Source organism: Coffea arabica, chromosome 3e (assembly GCF_036785885.1).
Source record: "Coffea arabica cultivar ET-39 chromosome 3e, Coffea Arabica ET-39 HiFi, whole genome shotgun sequence".
In the NCBI taxonomy this organism is placed as follows: domain Eukaryota; kingdom Viridiplantae; phylum Streptophyta; class Magnoliopsida; order Gentianales; family Rubiaceae; genus Coffea; species Coffea arabica.
The window spans coordinates 3,541,415-3,558,571 of record NC_092315.1 but is presented as its reverse complement, the minus strand read 5'-3'; the positions used below and the strand labels follow the sequence as shown (position 1 = coordinate 3,558,571).

At 36.3% G+C, this 17,157-nt stretch overlaps 3 protein-coding genes across 3 annotated transcripts; all 3 read right to left on the bottom strand.

Annotated features, from left to right (window-relative positions):
* Positions 1–3,096: 3,096 nt before the first annotated feature.
* LOC113736418 (heat stress transcription factor A-6b) lies at positions 3,097–6,918 on the bottom strand. Its single transcript, XM_027263371.2, has 2 exons — positions 4,780–6,918; positions 3,097–4,242 (listed from the first exon to the last, which is right to left on the bottom strand). Exons 1-2 carry the CDS (start codon positions 5,083–5,085, stop codon positions 3,460–3,462), a joined length of 1,089 nt encoding a protein of 362 aa, XP_027119172.1. The 5' UTR covers positions 5,086–6,918; the 3' UTR covers positions 3,097–3,459.
* Positions 6,919–8,624: 1,706 nt separating this feature from the next.
* Positions 8,625–11,642, bottom strand: LOC113738281 (acireductone dioxygenase 2). Its single transcript, XM_072084373.1, has 7 exons — positions 11,483–11,642; positions 10,234–10,345; positions 9,790–9,884; positions 9,570–9,684; positions 9,364–9,488; positions 9,059–9,129; positions 8,625–8,901 (listed from the first exon to the last, which is right to left on the bottom strand). The coding sequence occupies exons 1-7, from the start codon at positions 11,498–11,500 to the stop codon at positions 8,835–8,837; spliced, it is 603 nt and encodes a 200-aa protein (XP_071940474.1). The 5' UTR covers positions 11,501–11,642; the 3' UTR covers positions 8,625–8,834.
* Positions 11,643–13,792: 2,150 nt separating this feature from the next.
* On the bottom strand, positions 13,793–15,716 carry LOC113737084 (acireductone dioxygenase 1-like). The gene is made up of 4 exons (XM_072084372.1): positions 15,572–15,716; positions 15,293–15,475; positions 14,533–14,772; positions 13,793–14,158 (listed from the first exon to the last, which is right to left on the bottom strand). The coding sequence occupies exons 1-4, from the start codon at positions 15,581–15,583 to the stop codon at positions 14,030–14,032; spliced, it is 564 nt and encodes a 187-aa protein (XP_071940473.1). The 5' UTR covers positions 15,584–15,716; the 3' UTR covers positions 13,793–14,029.
* Positions 15,717–17,157: the final 1,441 nt, after the last annotated feature.

The following is a 17,157-nucleotide window of genomic DNA, read 5'->3' as shown; positions in this document are numbered from 1 at the left end:
GATCGGTCTGATTTGAGTCTAATAACACTACAGACAAGAGACTAGTACATGCTAGGGGTTCGACAAGGATTAACATTATCAAAACGTTCTTAAGCACTTTCTCGAACTCGTCAAGTTTTCTTAAGAGTCTCTCTTGAACCAAAAATATAACACATAATTATTGGACTTATTAGACAATAATCAACATCCACAGCTGATGGTTTGAGCCCCTCTCATCTTGCTTTCTTCTCAAGTAGTATCGAACTCAATTGAGTCTGCACAAGACCAGCCAAGCCGAAGCCGTCTGCAAATAGACGTGGATGCAACTTATTGTATAGCATCGATTGGCATCCACGGAACTAATTCTATACCCCATCCATTTGTGCAATTTCTAAAATCACACCGAGTTGAGCAATTCGACCGGGCAGGATTTAACATCCATTTAGTGGATCGATATTATTTATGTATAACCTAAGCACAAGTGTTTAGCAACAATCATGTGTATTTGGATAAGAGATTATTTGAAAAAAAAATTATTTATAATAACACTATAACACTTTTTGTGACGTAATGTATACGAGATGAAAAAATGTAGTTCAAAATTAATAATATTTGATTTTTTTTTTGGCAAATCGTGCTAACCAAACAGACCTTATGTTTGTATATTGTTCAGGAATATCTGATACTCTTTCGGAAAATTGTCGTGGTGACACATTTGAGAGACCCATTAAGTAGAATCATTGTCAGAACAAAAGCCAGGGCTAAAAGCTCACAATAAAGAACAAAACAATATGAAGAATTCTTATTTCTCAAAATGTAGCAAGATAGGAAGGCAAAAAGTTAGCGTAATCTTTACATACGCCATTGCCAGGGGGAAGTAACTTTGCTTTTGTTCATGCACCCATGCCCAATCCAGACAGACAAATAAGGCAACGTCCTTTGTTATGTGAACCAATTCAATTCCCAGACTGCTGCTCCAGTGCCAACGTTGATGCATCATTAAGACTAATAATAGCTTCAGAAGGAAGTGACCTCCCTAAATAGAGAATTATGGAGTACTATCTGACCTGATCTGTCACCAAGAACTTCCTTTCTTTAAGTCAGGTACGTGCATAATCATACTCGCTAAACTTCCGCCCATCTTTTGCTGCATCAATGTGAACTGAACAAGATCACGACTTCAGAATCACTGGTTCAAATTTAACAACCAACGGTTTCAATTCTTCTGAAAGATAGAATCTCAACCAACCCTTATAGGAACTGTTACAATTATGGTTACGATTTTTGAATCTCCGATATGAATCCGATTAAAGTTTAAATTGATTCCGATTTTGGTTTCATTTCTTTTAGTTATATTTAAACATTTATTGTTATAAAATTGATTCTAAGAAAATATCACGTGCAAGGAGAAGGAAAATATGATGCAAATATTATTTTTAAAAAAATACCTCATTGTTAACTAGATTGGATTAGTCATGAACTTATATTAGTTATGAAATATGGATTACTAATGAAATGAAATAGAACAATGAATTGTTAGTTTATCATTGGAGATGCTTGTGTTGAATGTTGTTTGTGATAGTGAACTCTAAATTACTCAGATAAGTTTAAGTAGCAAGTGTTTTTTTAGACGATTTGAATGGATCTTAAACTGCCAGTTCCGATTCCGATTCAAGTTTTTGGAGGACTTGAACCTAAATCTAAACCCTTATTCATAGTTATGGTTCCAATTTTAGCTTTTAAAATCTGATTCCAGTTTAATGAAGTGCTGATTCGATTTCAATTCGATTTGAGTCAAATTTGAACCGTGATCACCCTAGCGTGAACTTCTCTTTTATAGGCACCCAAATGCAAGTATTTTGGGCTACGATTCCGTGTTAGAAGTTTGAAATGGCATATTTACTGTACAACATGCCCCCCTTAACAAAAGATAGCAATAGATTATGCCCAACATCACTGTTCTAGAAGGTCAAATTACCGCGATTTTGGAACGATGTATGTATGGATGAGTGCTTCTGAGCCCGGCTCTCTGACCAACTGCTGCCTAGTGGGACTATTTGCTAAAGGAAACTCGACTAACAATTGTATGATTAGTGATAAGAAGAAAAAGCAAACGAGTATTGAGAAATTGAGAAGACATGAAACAAGAACAGTGATACTAAAGAATCCCTGGCTAGTTTGTGGCAAACAAAGACAACATAAATGGCTAACAACTTTAGAGCCAACCAACATTTTTCAAGTTGGATTAAAGACTCAATTACAATATTCTGTCTTCCCATCTTTTCATATTGTTAGCTTTATTAGTCCATTGATGGAGTGATGATCATCATTAATAGTAACATCCATCCACCAAATTACAATTAATAGGTTAATTTGGCATTTGAAAATTGTAACTTACATCTAAATGTTTTTCAAAAGTCAATTAGTGTGTTTGGATTGCATAGTTTTGAAATAAAATAATTTACTTCACATATTCCAATCACCTTTAATTTTTATCTTCCCAATCACTTTTTTATCTCACATACATCACATCACAAAAAGTGCTACAGTAATTATCTCAAATAAATCATCCAAATAAACTCCTATCCAATTTACAATTTAGCATAAAACTTTTTGCAAGGTATCAATAAACATTTCCATGGACCCTCTCATCTTGCAACACAAATTTGTCCCTACGAGTTAAAAACACCATATTCCTAGATGATCTTTAGGACGTATCTGATAAGACACTTAACGGTATAGGAACACTTGAATATTATGTTCTTTCTTTGGAAAATCTAAGACGTGTGGATTATGGATCATCAAATCTAATGGTTTATGGCGAAACATCTATATATGCACAATCATCTACTGGAATATCTAAATCCAATCAACAAATAAAATCACAATACAAACAAAGTACCGGAGTTTGGATTGCATTTTTCTGGATTTTTTGTAGAAAAATTATTGTAGCGATTTGATATATGTGAGGTAAAAAGGTGATAGCGAAATGTGTTCACGAAAAACATAGCAATTTTTGGCTGTCCAAACACCCCCTAAGGATTTTCCCAGTCTCACCGGAAACTCCAGCTTCCCTTCTTTTTAGCTACATGAATTATGATCATGTAAAGAAATTACTGAAGCATACAAGTTTTTAACATTGTTCAACATGGCAACGTTCAGCTTAAAGACCTCCCTACAAGTACTATTCCCAGAAGCAGTGCAATACAGCCAAGAAGGAATCCAAAAGCAGATATGAAACATAGTGTTGCAATAAATTACAGAAGCTAAACATAGTGTTGCAATCAATTACTGAAGCTCCAAGATTGTCAGATTTCTGGAAGAATTCCAATGCTGAATAAATAACTTCATAACCTTCACAAGTTAAATGCCTTAATCCATACACCAGCTGAACTGTGAGTTTGCTTTTCCACAAACGTATTGCATCCCAAGTAAGTCGGGATCAGCAACCACCAAACAGATTTAGGTTGAGGGAGGCTTTTACGGTGGATTAGAACCCAGAAAACCAAGCTGATCGGTTAACAAATCCAAATCTTCTAGATCTTCTCCTTCACCACCACGCAAACCTATGTCATTTTCAATGCCCTCATGAATCAATCCATCCCAAAATCCATCATCAAATGAGTCGTCTTCCTTTCCAACATACTCTTCCTCCAAATTCATTGGAGGTGGAGTTGGCTCTTGCATGTTTATTGCAAGTGTGTTCAGCTCAAAATCGGTAAGTCCAGTCAGGTCATGACCATAATCCTGACATTCTAGTTTGACATAATCGTTAACTTCTTCCCCTTCTTGACCAAATTCTCCTACACCAACACTAAAGCTAGGACCTTTATCGATTGGCCTCCTCCTTTTGTTGCCAATTGCTTCCTCAAGTTCTTTCCTTTTGTCCTTCTGTTGGACTAACTGCTCAAGGATTCTAGGATTCTGAATTGCTCTAGCCAAGAATGTCATCATCTGCTGCTGTTTATTCTCAGTTCCTCGTAGTCTTTGCTCCATTGTTTTAAGGTAGGCTTTAGTATTCTGTTGTTGCTGTCTAAGCCTTACTAGTTCCAGCATTAGCACCTGCTTGTCACGCCTCAACCGATCAACTTCAGCATCTAATCCAAACCTTCCCACTTCAAGACAAGACTCTAAATTTGGGTTGGAAGATTGGAGATGGGGAGGTGTCTTTCTTCGCCTAATATTTCTCAAAAGATGCCTTTGCCCCCTTAAGAACCCTTCATTAGAAAACTCCCATTTTTCTGCATCAACCTTTCTAAAACCCTGCACAATCGAAAGTACTACCAGTCTTTCACATTATATAACCATAGGGAAACATGTACCTGACGTTACAGTACTTTGAGAACCATATAAGAAATAAAGGCCATAAACTTAATTTAATATCTTGGGATTATTGTACAGAAAACCAAATAAAATTTGAAGCGTTACTCAATGACAATATTTACATGTTACAAATGAAGAGTGATTAGTAGAACATGTTACATATGATTTCTGCATATAATTTAGCCTACTACTACTACTCCTTAAAGCCATTGCGCAAACAAAAGGAATACATTGAAGAAGATTGCAAGCATTAAAAGGTGAAACTATTAGAGGTGCAATTTATACCACAAATCTTGAAATTGAAGCCCAAGATTACCGCATTTCAAACTAAGATGCCTAATGAACACGAATAAATAAGGGAAGTAAATAAAATATCTTGAGCAAATCTATATATCTAACTTCATAATTTAAGAACACATTGTAGACAAGTAAAAAATGAGAGAAAATCCTTCAGCTAGTAATTAAGAGAAGACTCACATAAGTGTTGAGCTGCCTGACAAAGCTTGAGAAATTGTTATGCTTGAAGTACCTAGGAAGAAAGTTCATAGCAAATGTCAGTGGATCCCAAACAATAAAACTGTTGTTACCTTTACTCCAACAGACAATATGATCGGTGCTTGGATCATCCACAAGGTCATAAGTCTTAGTGAGAAATGGTGGAGGGCCAGACTCGTGAAGCCCCTCCATTGGCTGAGGAGTGGCCGAAGAAAAAGTCTCATCTGAATACCATGAACTAGATCCAGCAGGAAACTCCTCCTTCACTGATGAACCTAAAGGATTCATACCTGGATTCCACTGACCAGACCAAAAAGGGAAACCCTTTCTGGGATTAGCTAACGACACCAAAACCTACCAGGGTCAGCCTTGTTTTTAACTATAGATGGATGGTTTGGCAGATTTGACTTGAGAGCAGTAGTTGAAGCAAGTCACAAACAAATACTACCCCTAAACAGTAACTACTTGGTACTACGATGTTCCTTTTCAAGGGCATAGATCTTTAGCTGTTTTCCTGATACTGAGCTCCTCCTCCTCAAGAGAGAAGGAAGAAAAGAAAATGAAAAATAGTAGTATCAAGAAAGAAGAAAAAAGAATATTAAAGAGAGAAAATGGTTTTTGGAAGATAATTTACGTGCAAGTTAAGGAGAAGATTGGGAGGTTAACTGCAAATCAAGGAGGCAACAATGAGGAAGTCCAAGAGAGTTGGAGAAGACAAGCTTTGGAGACCATGCTTCAATGGAAGCAAAGAAACGGGGTGGAGGAAAACAATAGGGTAGAAGACATGAATGCTGGGTGGAAAGTTTTATTTCATTGTCATAGGGCTGAGCTGATATAAAGAAGGGTCCTTTCATCTTATTAAGTCGTTATTGGTTCATAGTAGCAGTTACTATTAGGAATAAAAGAAAGGTCATTTTATTTTATTGCTTTTCAGTCTTATTCACCACTTTTGTCACTTTGGACGGGTGGAAAGTCTACATGATGCATAAACAAGAATAAAATGGTGTTGAGATATTTTCAAGTCCCCACACCACCCAATGCCCTTTCTTCTTTTGGGAGGGCCTTGAACTTTTACAGGTTTCACTGGTAAATCCATTGCTGCTGCTACTCTTTTGTTAAAGGAAAGTTTTTCTGTACGTGTTTCCACGTGTTGGAGGGGAATCGTCCTTCCAACATACCAAATCAGAGTACAGAATTGCATGTGAATAAGACACGAGAATTGCATATGAAAAGACACGTTTTTAACCTAAATTTTCCCCAATCCAATCTCGTTGGCCAAATGACCACGGCCACCGGTTGAGATCTGATTGGTAATTCAGCTTTAGAAATGTAGAGAAGAAGTTGATGGTTTATCCTGTGAGTTGTACATGTGTTCCAAGGTGGTATCCTCGAAACGAAAACTTCCCTTTCTTTTGTGCCCTTTTTGGTGGGGATCAATATTGCTATGGTTGAACGAGCATTCTCATTTCCGTGGAAAGGTTTGATTTCAGAATTTTCTACCTACAATCCTTTTTTCCTCAACATTCAACCAAATCTGCCCTCCAAGAGAAGCATTATCAATTACTTGTTTTTATCTTAAATTTCAGTAAGAATTTACTCAAGACAGGTTTTCATACAACTAACATAATTCACAATTCAGTACATACACTATCACGGTTAGATAAATTACATAATTTTTGAGTTTTAAATTTAAATTTTATACATGTATCATATATCTAATGATGATAATGCATACATTAACAATGTATATAAAATTAATCCTAAACTAAAACTCTTCATGATAAATTTCGTGAATTATTTAGCAAAGCCCTTATGAGTTGGTCCACCAATGTGCTTCGTAATATTGATTTCGTATGGCATTACAACAAGTGTTGGAGCAAAATAATATTAAAAAGAATTCGCTAAATGTCTAGAACTTACACGAAAGACGGAGATAGAGACATGGCAGGCAATGGAGTAGAGTCCCGACATCTCGTTTCTTCCCCCTCTTTTGTGCAATTTAATTTTCAAATGGGACCAGAATGCAACTGTTTTTTTTTAAAGGGAATTCGATTGTTTATAATTCATATTATATACTGTAAACAACAACGACGGGAAAGAAAATAAATATATCTCTGATTGGATGGGAGTGTTTTTCAAAAATTAATTTTTCAAATACAATAAATTTTTTAAAAAATACTCTAAAAGGTAATCTAAAAATTAGTGTAAATTTTTTTAAAATTTTAAAAAATATCTCAAAATATATTCTAGAAACTCTTTTACTCTTAAATATCCCAAAATATTTTTTTAAAATATCCCAAAATATACTCTAAAAATCCTGCTATAACAAAATTTTTCTAAAATACCCCCAAAAAGAGCTAGTCCCCACGTACTAAATGGGCGAGCAACAAAAGATGGAAAACGAGTCAAACAAAATGTTAAAATACGCGGACTTCAGTTAAGTAGGAGTACTTCGTACGCTGAAAATAGTAAGGTCGGTTAGTTTGGCCACATTCCCAACAAGCTTTCCATGGAAAATATCTTTATTGCCATGGATCTGCTTACCTTAAATAATAATATTTAGGTATTTTAATCATTAATCAAGATCTTAATGATGACACTATAAATCCTTAATGATAGGGTCCACCATCCTTGACGTGTTCAAGGCTCTAATGGAACATCCAGATCTTACTAGATGATTAAATAATAATTAATAATCAACTCAGACATCATTATTCAAAGCATGTTTTAAGACTATGGAAGCAACACATGCACAGTCATGGTATTCTAATACCAAAATAATAATGTTACATTCTCAAAACATTCACACACGTAAAAAAAAATTTTAGACAGCTCTAGCCAATTTGGATTTTGATTATGCAGCCCAAAACAACACAATCTTTTTAGTTTTACGCATGGTCCTTAGGCTAACCCTATTAATTCTTTTTTTTTTTTTGGGGGGCTAAAGGAAGTTTCCAGGAAACAATTTGTTAGCCAACATGAAACGCCATTAACACTTAAAAAAATCATATTTCCATGTAATCAGAAACCTCATAATTACCTAACAAATGTTTTTTCTAGGTGAGCCCGGATTTTGTAAACCCTCTTTTTTAAAATGTAAGAGTAGTAATAATAATTAAGGAGCGAAGAAAAGAAAGAACAATTAAAAGCCAATATCTCTTTTTAAGTTTTAAAATCTCAATTTTAACCATTAGACTAAAGCGGGCAGATTTTGTCACTCCTTACCCATTCTCTTCGTTTTGGTAAATAAAGTGTGACAAAATCCACGATAAGTTACTTGGTCCAAGTCTACATTTCTGATTTCTACCAAGACAAACGGCAAAAGACAAGACAAGAAGGTTAGATGATTGTAATTGGGTAGCCCGTGCCAAAGACAGTAGTGGTATATTATTGCTAATAATATGAGGCCTCCCCTGTCCGGTCACAAACATCTGCAAGTATATAACAAGTCCACTGTATGATCCAAGAGTGGCACAGCCCACCCAATGATATCGATATCGGTTGCCTACCAAATACTTAGTCGTAGGAAGTATCTGACCCACCTAGATCACCATATCAATACACGCGTTACCACATCCAGCCGTTGAAACAAAGTTCCAGCTTATTAAATAGGACACCAATATATTAAACTAATACGAACAACAAAAGGGCAAAAAAAAAGGGCTTACTTTATATGGGTTTCCGGATGGATGTAGAACAAAAGATCCCAGACAAAACATGATCTCCTAACATCAATTCAGAAGTGTAACAGGGTGGAAAAGGGCAGGAAGCATATTATATATATAGTCAGTTTTACCAATATAGGATCCACCATTGCAACTCGCATATACACAACAAAAGAACACACCATTTAAGAGGGGCTGATAAAGCAGGCAAGCACAACACAGTTTTCCATCTTTTCTTATACAACATCATCTTAAACGATTACAGGCAATTAAAAGCAAAGCAAAGCAACAAGCCAGCAGGAAGTATCATTCAATCCAATTTATTTGATAGCTATCATAATAAGCTTCACTTGTCATACTGTAGATGCGTTTTTAAGCTGCAGCGTCAACTGCCTGACCTGCAGCTTCCTTCTGCCCAAATGTTTCAACATATGCTTTCCTGCATACAATGACCCCCTTCTTAGAATAACAGACCATAACTTTCCACTTCTATTTTCCAGGTTATATTTACTATTTAGATTTCTTTTAGAGTTCGGACCATGGCAACAATAAATATGTGGAGAAGCAAAGAGCTTCAAGCTAAGTAGAAGACAAACCTTGCAGGAAGATGGTCATGCGGGCGATTAAAGGGCGTCCAAACCGGATCACCAACAAAAAGCCGCATTGCCTACAAAACAACAACAATGTGATTTAATTAAGAAATAATTTCCATGAATCGTTTCCATAATAACCAAACAATGTGGGTATATGATTTGATCACAGAAAAACTAAATAATAATAATGAACAACACACATCAATTGAGCAACCAATCCATACTCAGGCCCAAATGAAAAAAAAGAACAGTTGTACAACATTGTACTTTTTGTCTAACACAGGCTTATTTGTATTGCACACAAGTACCTTGATGTAGTTGTCAGAATCAAGAGTAAAGCGGTGATAAATCCCAGCTGGAAGGACAATCATGGCTCCTTTCTTTACCCAGATGCGGATCCATTCATCATTATGATCCCGAGCATCAAAGTAACCTTCACCAGACAAAAATTTAAGGCCATAGACCAGTTTGAGAAAGTAAGATAACAGAGTCAAATTACTGTTCATTAACATACCACTCCCTGCAACGCAGTAGCGGATCTCCTCGTCAGTGTGAAGATGTTCTTCAAAGAAGTTTTTGATCTTCTCCTCATAATTGGGTAATTTCTCAGGGCAAACCTCGCAGAAGTCCTGAAAAGGTGTTTGGATCCCATTATACTCAACTTACCAGTCAAGACAAAGTTTAACTGACAAAGATAATAAATGTATGCCACTTTGATTGACGCTTCTTCATACCATGTATGAATATCCACGGGCGTCACGGATTTTCTTCAACTCTTCATCATTTTCATACTTATCAGCATCCAATCGCCAGCTGAGTACTCCGAGTTCTGGAAAATTGAGAACACTGGATCAGAGAATAAGACAAGGTAACTCAATATGCATTTAAATAAGTTCAGAGGCTCAACAGAGAGAAAAAAGCAAAAGACGACACTCAAGACACGTTTAATTAGAGGCTAGACAGAGAGAAACCAATTCACGGATAATTCAAATGGTCTTGCACAGACAATTAACTTCACTACAGGCATAATGTGAATGTGTAACAAATTTTATCAAGAACCAGGACGCTTGTATATTGTCAATAACAGAAAAAAAAAAGGACAGTCAATAACTAGCTTTGTTCCAACAGAAGCCCTTCATAGATTGAGAATAATCCTGGCTAGTATCCAATGTATATACCTGCAAGTTTATCCAGAGAGACAAACTCCTTTGGCTCACGGTGGTGGGGAAGTCTCTGGTCCTCATCGCTGTCATCCATATACCATGCCTGTATCACTTCCTCCCTGTCATCCTACAATACAAAAAATAGATGAAATGATCCAATATTTTCCCGTCAAGAAACACACCTTTCTCAACGGGAATCAGGAACTAAACGACACAGAAATTTCAATGGGTCAATTGCACTCATGAAGCAAACATAGTACAATTGCACTCATGAAGCAAACATAGTACTGAAATGCCTCTCCTCTTTTAGCTATGTACATGAAGCAAGACGATTTAAGAACTTCTTTTCCCAACTGGAACACCAGATAACATAAGATTATGTATTCCACATTGTGTAGCTTATGATGTGTTCCCAAGTTATTCAAATTACTAGAACCTAAAACGAGAATTAAGAGCTGGATAAAGCCTAGTCACAAATTTAGTCCACACACATAGATGTGAGATAGTAACTATTCAACAGAAAATACAGAAAGCAAGATACACAAATGCCAAAATCCATTTACAGAAACTGCAACTAATCCCTCTAATTGCACCTATATCGCCAGTAAGTCCTGTGAAATCCAAGAAAGAGGCCAAAACAGACCCGACAGTTTGAGGAGGTAATAGTTTCTGCACTAGTTCCAGTTCCAAATCATAGTTTGGATGCAAAAGAATAGTAAACTAGTTATATCCCCGACAATTATCCCATTGGGAACACCATACCTAGATCGAAAAAACCTAAAAGTAAAACTTCCAATCCCTCAAAAGCCAAGAACAACTGGAAAAAGAACACACCATTGAATGCCCACATAATCCAAAGCCACCAAACTTCCTCTCTAAATTCAATCTTCACAAAAGCAAAATAATCAGCTTTATTTTCTTCCAGAAAAAGAAAAAGGCAGAACCATTCTTATTTCCTTCATCTTCTTCCTGCAGTCTTTGATATCAATCTATCAACAAGATGTAGTCTTTCCCTCAATTAAATATCAATTCTCTTAAGAATCACACTCATAAATGCAAGCTATTTCAATCTGTATTATAACACAACAAAAACTCGCACACAGACGCACCTGAGCATAGCATCCAAAATAAACTGAAAAAAATTACGCAATTTCACGATAACGGATTCATCTCATCCAAACCAAAATCTTCCGCATGCAATTCGGATAAAGTAGTATGATAAATTCAGGGAAACACATAGAAAATAGTCAGCGGGATATCATACCTTTGTAAGAGAACCCATTTTTTGCTTCTTTTTTTTTTTTCCTTTCCACAGGTCAGCTCTTTATCCTCAGGTCTGAATGGAATTTTCCGCGTCTGAGCTTCGGAACCACGCCGAATTTATAAACATCGTACCCTCCTTGACTTTGAAACTTAAATTACGGTAATGCCCTGGTTCTGGAATGGAATTTGACCAGATTAATTGAATTTCTAAAGCAGACTTGACAGATAGAGGGGTATTTTAGTATTCTCAAATGCAGAAATCAAAGAATTTCTTTTTTTCCTAAAATCTGGACATGCATCTGGCCTCAATTAGTTGTGGCCTGGATTACGAAATTGACTATATTTGTCTGTTTGACTGTGTTTGTTTTTTGAATGTAGATTTTTTGTCAAAATTTTTTGTTTCCATCATACCACGTTTTCAGCAACTTTTTTGTGTCAGGGGTACATTACTTTACATAAAAAAGTACTGCACTATTTTCTAAAAATATTTTTCCCCTATTTTCATAGCCGATTAGATAGCACAAAAAATATAACCCAAAAAAATTTATTTCAGCTTAACATTGTAGTAAAAGGCCAAAATACCAAAGATCATGAAAGAATGCTTATGCAACCAACAAATGGTAGTATAGTGCATTGGTTTGCTTTATTGCTCTCCTGGGGTACTCTAATGCAGAGTGGAGATAGCAGCAATATGAGCTGCTTATTTATAGAGGCATGCCTTAAGTCGGTGTAACATTCTCGAAGACCATGAATCTTCTGTTGTTAAATTCATATTCTATTGGCAACTTGTTTATTATAGCATTTGCAGACCTTTGAATTCTAGCGCACTCCCGTGAAGCGAAAGAAGATACTAGAGAAGTTCTAGAGATGAAGACGCTAGAGAAGTTTGGATATTTTGGTCCTTGGTTGGCACCAAAATACCCTACCAAACCTCGAGTAAACCAAGAAAAACGGAAAAAATGCATTCTTCCCGTCTTGCAAAATGATTTTTTTCGTCCCTTACTTTTAAAAGTGTAATTTTATATCGCTTACAAATTCACATCAGTCAAATTTAATTTCTATTTAGGTTTCCGACTAGTATTTTACTGGAATCCACCACGCGCTTTACACGTGCTAATTTTTTATGGACAAAATTGTAAAATCACATTTCACATAATCCGATCCATGATCCTCCATATATTCACAAAATGAATTTTTTCGTCCCTCATATTTCACAAAATGAATCTTTCATCTCTTACTAATCATATGCACGAATACATTTTTTTTTTAAACATATATATATATTTATTTGATTTCACTTAACAATATGAATAGAAATATTATACGTGATCATTTGATTTCATCTATTATTAACTAGTAAAAAATCTTGTATTCATTATCAAGTTGGCCACTAAAGCCATTCCAGATCAAAATGTTGAAAGAGTTATTCGGTAGGTACATCCGTTTGGTTGGGAGTAAAATGTTTTAATGGGGAAAATATTTTTCATGAAAGTAATTTTTCAGGAAAATCATTTCTTTTTCATCATTTTCTTGGTTAATCTATTGAAAATATTTTCTAACTTCATTTTCTAGTGTTTGTTTAACTTTTGAAATATTTTCCCCTCTTTTACCCCTACCTTTGCTTCCTACACGTTGTAACCACATACTCCTTTACATGCAGAAAATACGAAAAATGTTTTCCAGAAAACGTTTTACATCCAAACAGACGAGGCTTCACTTGGTCTTTTTCCTTTGTCAAAATTCAAAGAGCCACCATTACACGTTTGCATGCAACCGGCCTTTGAAGCCATATTTCTTTAGTGGTCCTGTTGATGAAGCTCTATAAGAGAAGTGGACAAACCATCTACCAATTGTTCTTTCATCCAAAATTCTATACTGCCTTCCTTCTTTGACCTGTCTATGAGAATACAATTCATTTTGCTGCCGAATATTTAGCTATGGATTCTACATTACTGTTTGATGGACACTGGAGTACAGGGCCTGTGGGCTGGCACTGCTCGAATAGAAATGTCAACCAGCAATCAGCTGGCAAAGTTTCCTGGTCTAACTTTTAGTTTGTCAAAATTTAGCCCATCTCATCATCACTGTCCAAGTACACCAAGCAGCCCACATTCCCTGAAGTCAGACAATGAACCGACCAACCATTCATCTCAATTGGAAACGTCAATTATTGCTTATTCTTAGATTTGAGGGAATGGCCGAGTGTTCTCTAATTCTGTGTCCTCTTCTTTGATTTCTTTTTCTTCATTCAATTTTGCCCTGTTTTCCCTTCACTTTAAGCAGTTCACTAGTTCTTCGTCAACCAAACATCTCATCTCCAAAAGGGTCCTATTCTTTGTAAAGTAGGATGCATGGCTCATTACGTTTCAGCCAAAAGAGGTGAAACTCAACAGCCAGCAGAATACATATATTAGTACTTTTTACTCACAGTTCCAACATAATATATACCATACACTGTTGTATTGAAAGATAAGGCAACACCATATTTGTTAAAAAAAAATACCAAAGACTAGAAAACGTCCCCAGCCTCCTCTTTGATAAGGTGGTATCAATGAGCTTCCAGTGGCACTCCCACCTTCTCAGTGAAATTCTTCACGTACTCCTTCCTAGCCGGATGATCCTCCTGTGGCCGGTTAAAGGCTGTCCAAACTGGCTCTCCCACAAACAACCTCATCAGCTGCAGGCAATGCAAGTGAAAACACAGCACCAAAGAGTCAGGAATCATTCAGGAAGCCCGTTGAGGACTAGAGTCTTCATGATTTGGCATAAAAGCCTAGCGAACTTCATCAAACTGGTTCCTGCGCTCTATGACCTATTTCATTTCTAGTGGTAAACTCAGTTCAGTGGGATTTATCCTTTTAAATAGAGGTGCCCTGAGTTGATCCTTTTCACCACTGACTACTTTAAATGCTGAATTGGCCAGAAATTGATAAAGCGAGATGAAGTTCTCTAGTTTTACATTTGGTCTGTCAACTAATTCATGAATAGAATATGAGCAATGTATAGACATAGTCCCATCAGAAGTGAGGCTCATGATATCAATATTTTTACCTTCACATAGTTGCTGGTGTCAAGGGTGAACCGGTGGTAAATTCCAGCTGGTAACACAATAAGATCACCGGCTTTGATCCAGATGCGAATCCAACGATCATCCTTGTCTCTAACATCAAAGTAACCACTACCCTCTAAGCAATAACGTATCTCCTCATCTCCATGAATGTGCTCTGTATAGAAGTTCTTCAGCTTCTGTTCATAGTTCTCCACTTTCTCAGGGCACAAGTCCAGCAAATCCTTCATAACAGGAATGCAAAATTCAGGTATGGCATATTTTAACCCATCAGCAAGCTTGGCCTATGACAATATCAGCCTCAAACAATACTACGAGATACTGTACCACGTTGTAGTTGATGTCACACGATAGGCAAAGTCAAAAAGAGATTTTACACTGACACTACATATATAAGCAGATCATTCTGCAACTAACATAAAAAGAATTTTGTCAAGTAGCATCTTTTCGCAAGTGTATACTTATGAGCACAGCTAGAATTTAGAATCCCTTCGAAATTTACATAAAAAGTTAATTGGTAATGAAACAAAAAAATTAAACTATTCTCAAATTACACAATAAGATGAACATGCCATGATGCTAATTAAGAGTATTAATTATCTCAGTAATGGAATTTCAGAGTTTCCCTAAACATGCAAGCTTTAGAAATGTTCTCGATCCACCACTAGCTAATACTGTATTCTAATTAAAAATTAAACTAATCCCCCAAAAAAATTTCAGAAGAAAGAGAGAAATTCATCAGACCATATAGCTGTAGCCTCTGCTATCTCTAATCTTCTTCAATTCTTCATCGTTCTCGTAATTCTCCGGGTTCAAATGCCAGTAAACTACTCCAAGATCAGCCAAATGCTCCAAGGAGACATGCTCTGGAGGGTCCCTCTTATGTGGAAGCCTTTGATCCTCACCACTTTCATCCATAAACCAAGCCTGCACGGACACAACAGAGCTTGTGTATCAAGAAACTAAAATTTGTATGATGAATTCAAGAATTTTTACTTTGTGGGCTTGTTTTAGAAAGCACACCTCAATTGCCATGAGAATTGAATAGCAGACTACGTCGAAAGTCAACAGCAGTTCAATGATAAATTCGATGGTTTTTGAGGTGTCAGTAACTGTTCAGTGGCTGCTGAAATACGTGCATTGGCAGTCTGAAGGTTTGTAATGATGATATTCGTGTGGGGAGTTTTCGTGATAATCTTGGTTTCCCATTGGTTTTCATGCCACGTGTGAGGTTTGATTTTCATTTGGTGTTTGTGGTGTGGTTTATTTTAACTGGTTCCTATGGTCCTGATAAATATCCTCCTCCTCCTCCTCCTTGTTTGTTCTGATTTCTGTCTTATACTCTGTCCATCTCCTTAGAATCTGTCCATCTCCTTAGAAATAGATTATTAAAATGGCAGCTATGAATACTCTGGAATTCTAGCTAAAAATGATGGGACAAAAATATCCTTTCTTGCTGGTATTATATTTCCAGTCAAGGCACCGTACTCGTGAGCCACATGATAATGATACAACCATACTTCAAACTCCTCCCAAGCTTCCCATTTTCTCTTCTGGATCGTGGACAAGTAATTGGATGGTTTCATGGAATTGCTATTTCTGCAGACGACCAAAACTACAGCAAAGCAGCTGCGTCTTGTGTACTACTCGTACTAATAAAAGAATGAAGAGTTACCAACTTACCGGAACGGCTGAAAACTCTACTTAATTCTTTATTGACGGCAGAGAAGAGCAAAATGACCATGTAAGTCAAAACAATGAGTACAACAAAAATCACTGGACAATGGAAATCGTACGCAAAGGACATCTGTTTTTGCCTCATGGGGTTGACAGTAGACAGCTCATTCTAGCAACTTTCCTAAACATACGTGGCCCCGGCAAGCAAATTTTTTATATCAGATTTGCTACTTCTGGGATCAGCATATTAGTTAATTGTAATGTGTCTATGGAATGAAAGATTTGATAGAGAATTAGCCAAAATGCACCCATACCAGAGAAGAGATGGACAAAAAAAAAAGAGAGAATAATTGTAAGGAACCAAACACAGTTCCGGATTTTGAGTAGTGCATGATTCAAAATCGAATTCAAGCTTACATACGTAACGTTGGAATGTATGCCCTATAACAATGATTCTGTTTAATACATTCCTTATTATATTTGTATTTTAATAACTTCTTCTTTATCTATTAAATGTTAGATATAACTGATAAATTCCTTAGAATACTTACTAATGTGATAGTGGTCACAAGTATTGATGACTATGAGATATTAATCACAATTATAGTGACATTCTTAAATTTCCCTAGTCATAGTACTAATGAGATAGGACATCATTAGTACGGAAAGACTAGTATACAATTAATCTCTACTTAATGTAAGTATTGATTGTTCTCATTATAACTCCCACCGTCCCCCACCCCGCCTCCGTCCCGTTTCCCCCATGGAAAAAGATGCAGCATATGCTAGGACTATGCTCGTGCAGAATATGCTAACTATATTTAAAAAAAAAAAGTAAAAAAGAATAGAATTTGAACTGAAATCAAGCCATCAAAAAGAGCAAATTAGTCAGGTATGGAGAACAAAGAAGATGTCAAAGGCATGCAAGTGAA

Bases quoted from the DNA above. Each gene is read 5' to 3' on its own strand.
- LOC113736418 (XM_027263371.2), bottom strand. From the start codon at position 5,085: ATGAATCCTTTAGGTTCATCAGTGAAGGAGGAGTTTCCTGCTGGATCT. The intron at 4,243-4,779 runs GTGAGTCTTCTC...TCGATTGTGCAG, and splicing joins TCAGGCAGCTCAACACTTAT to GGTTTTAGAAAGGTTGATGC.
- LOC113737084 (XM_072084372.1), bottom strand. The intron at 14,773-15,292 runs GTCTGATGAATT...CCTGTTATGAAG, and splicing joins GCAGAGGCTACAGCTATATG to GATTTGCTGGACTTGTGCCC. The intron at 14,159-14,532 runs GTAAAAATATTG...CATTGCCTGCAG, and splicing joins ACACCAGCAACTATGTGAAG to CTGATGAGGTTGTTTGTGGG.
- LOC113738281 (XM_072084373.1), bottom strand. The intron at 9,885-10,233 runs GTATATACATTG...TCAATTTTCCAG, and splicing joins CTCTCTGGATAAACTTGCAG to AACTCGGAGTACTCAGCTGG. The intron at 9,685-9,789 runs GTATGAAGAAGC...ACACCTTTTCAG, and splicing joins CCCGTGGATATTCATACATG to GACTTCTGCGAGGTTTGCCC.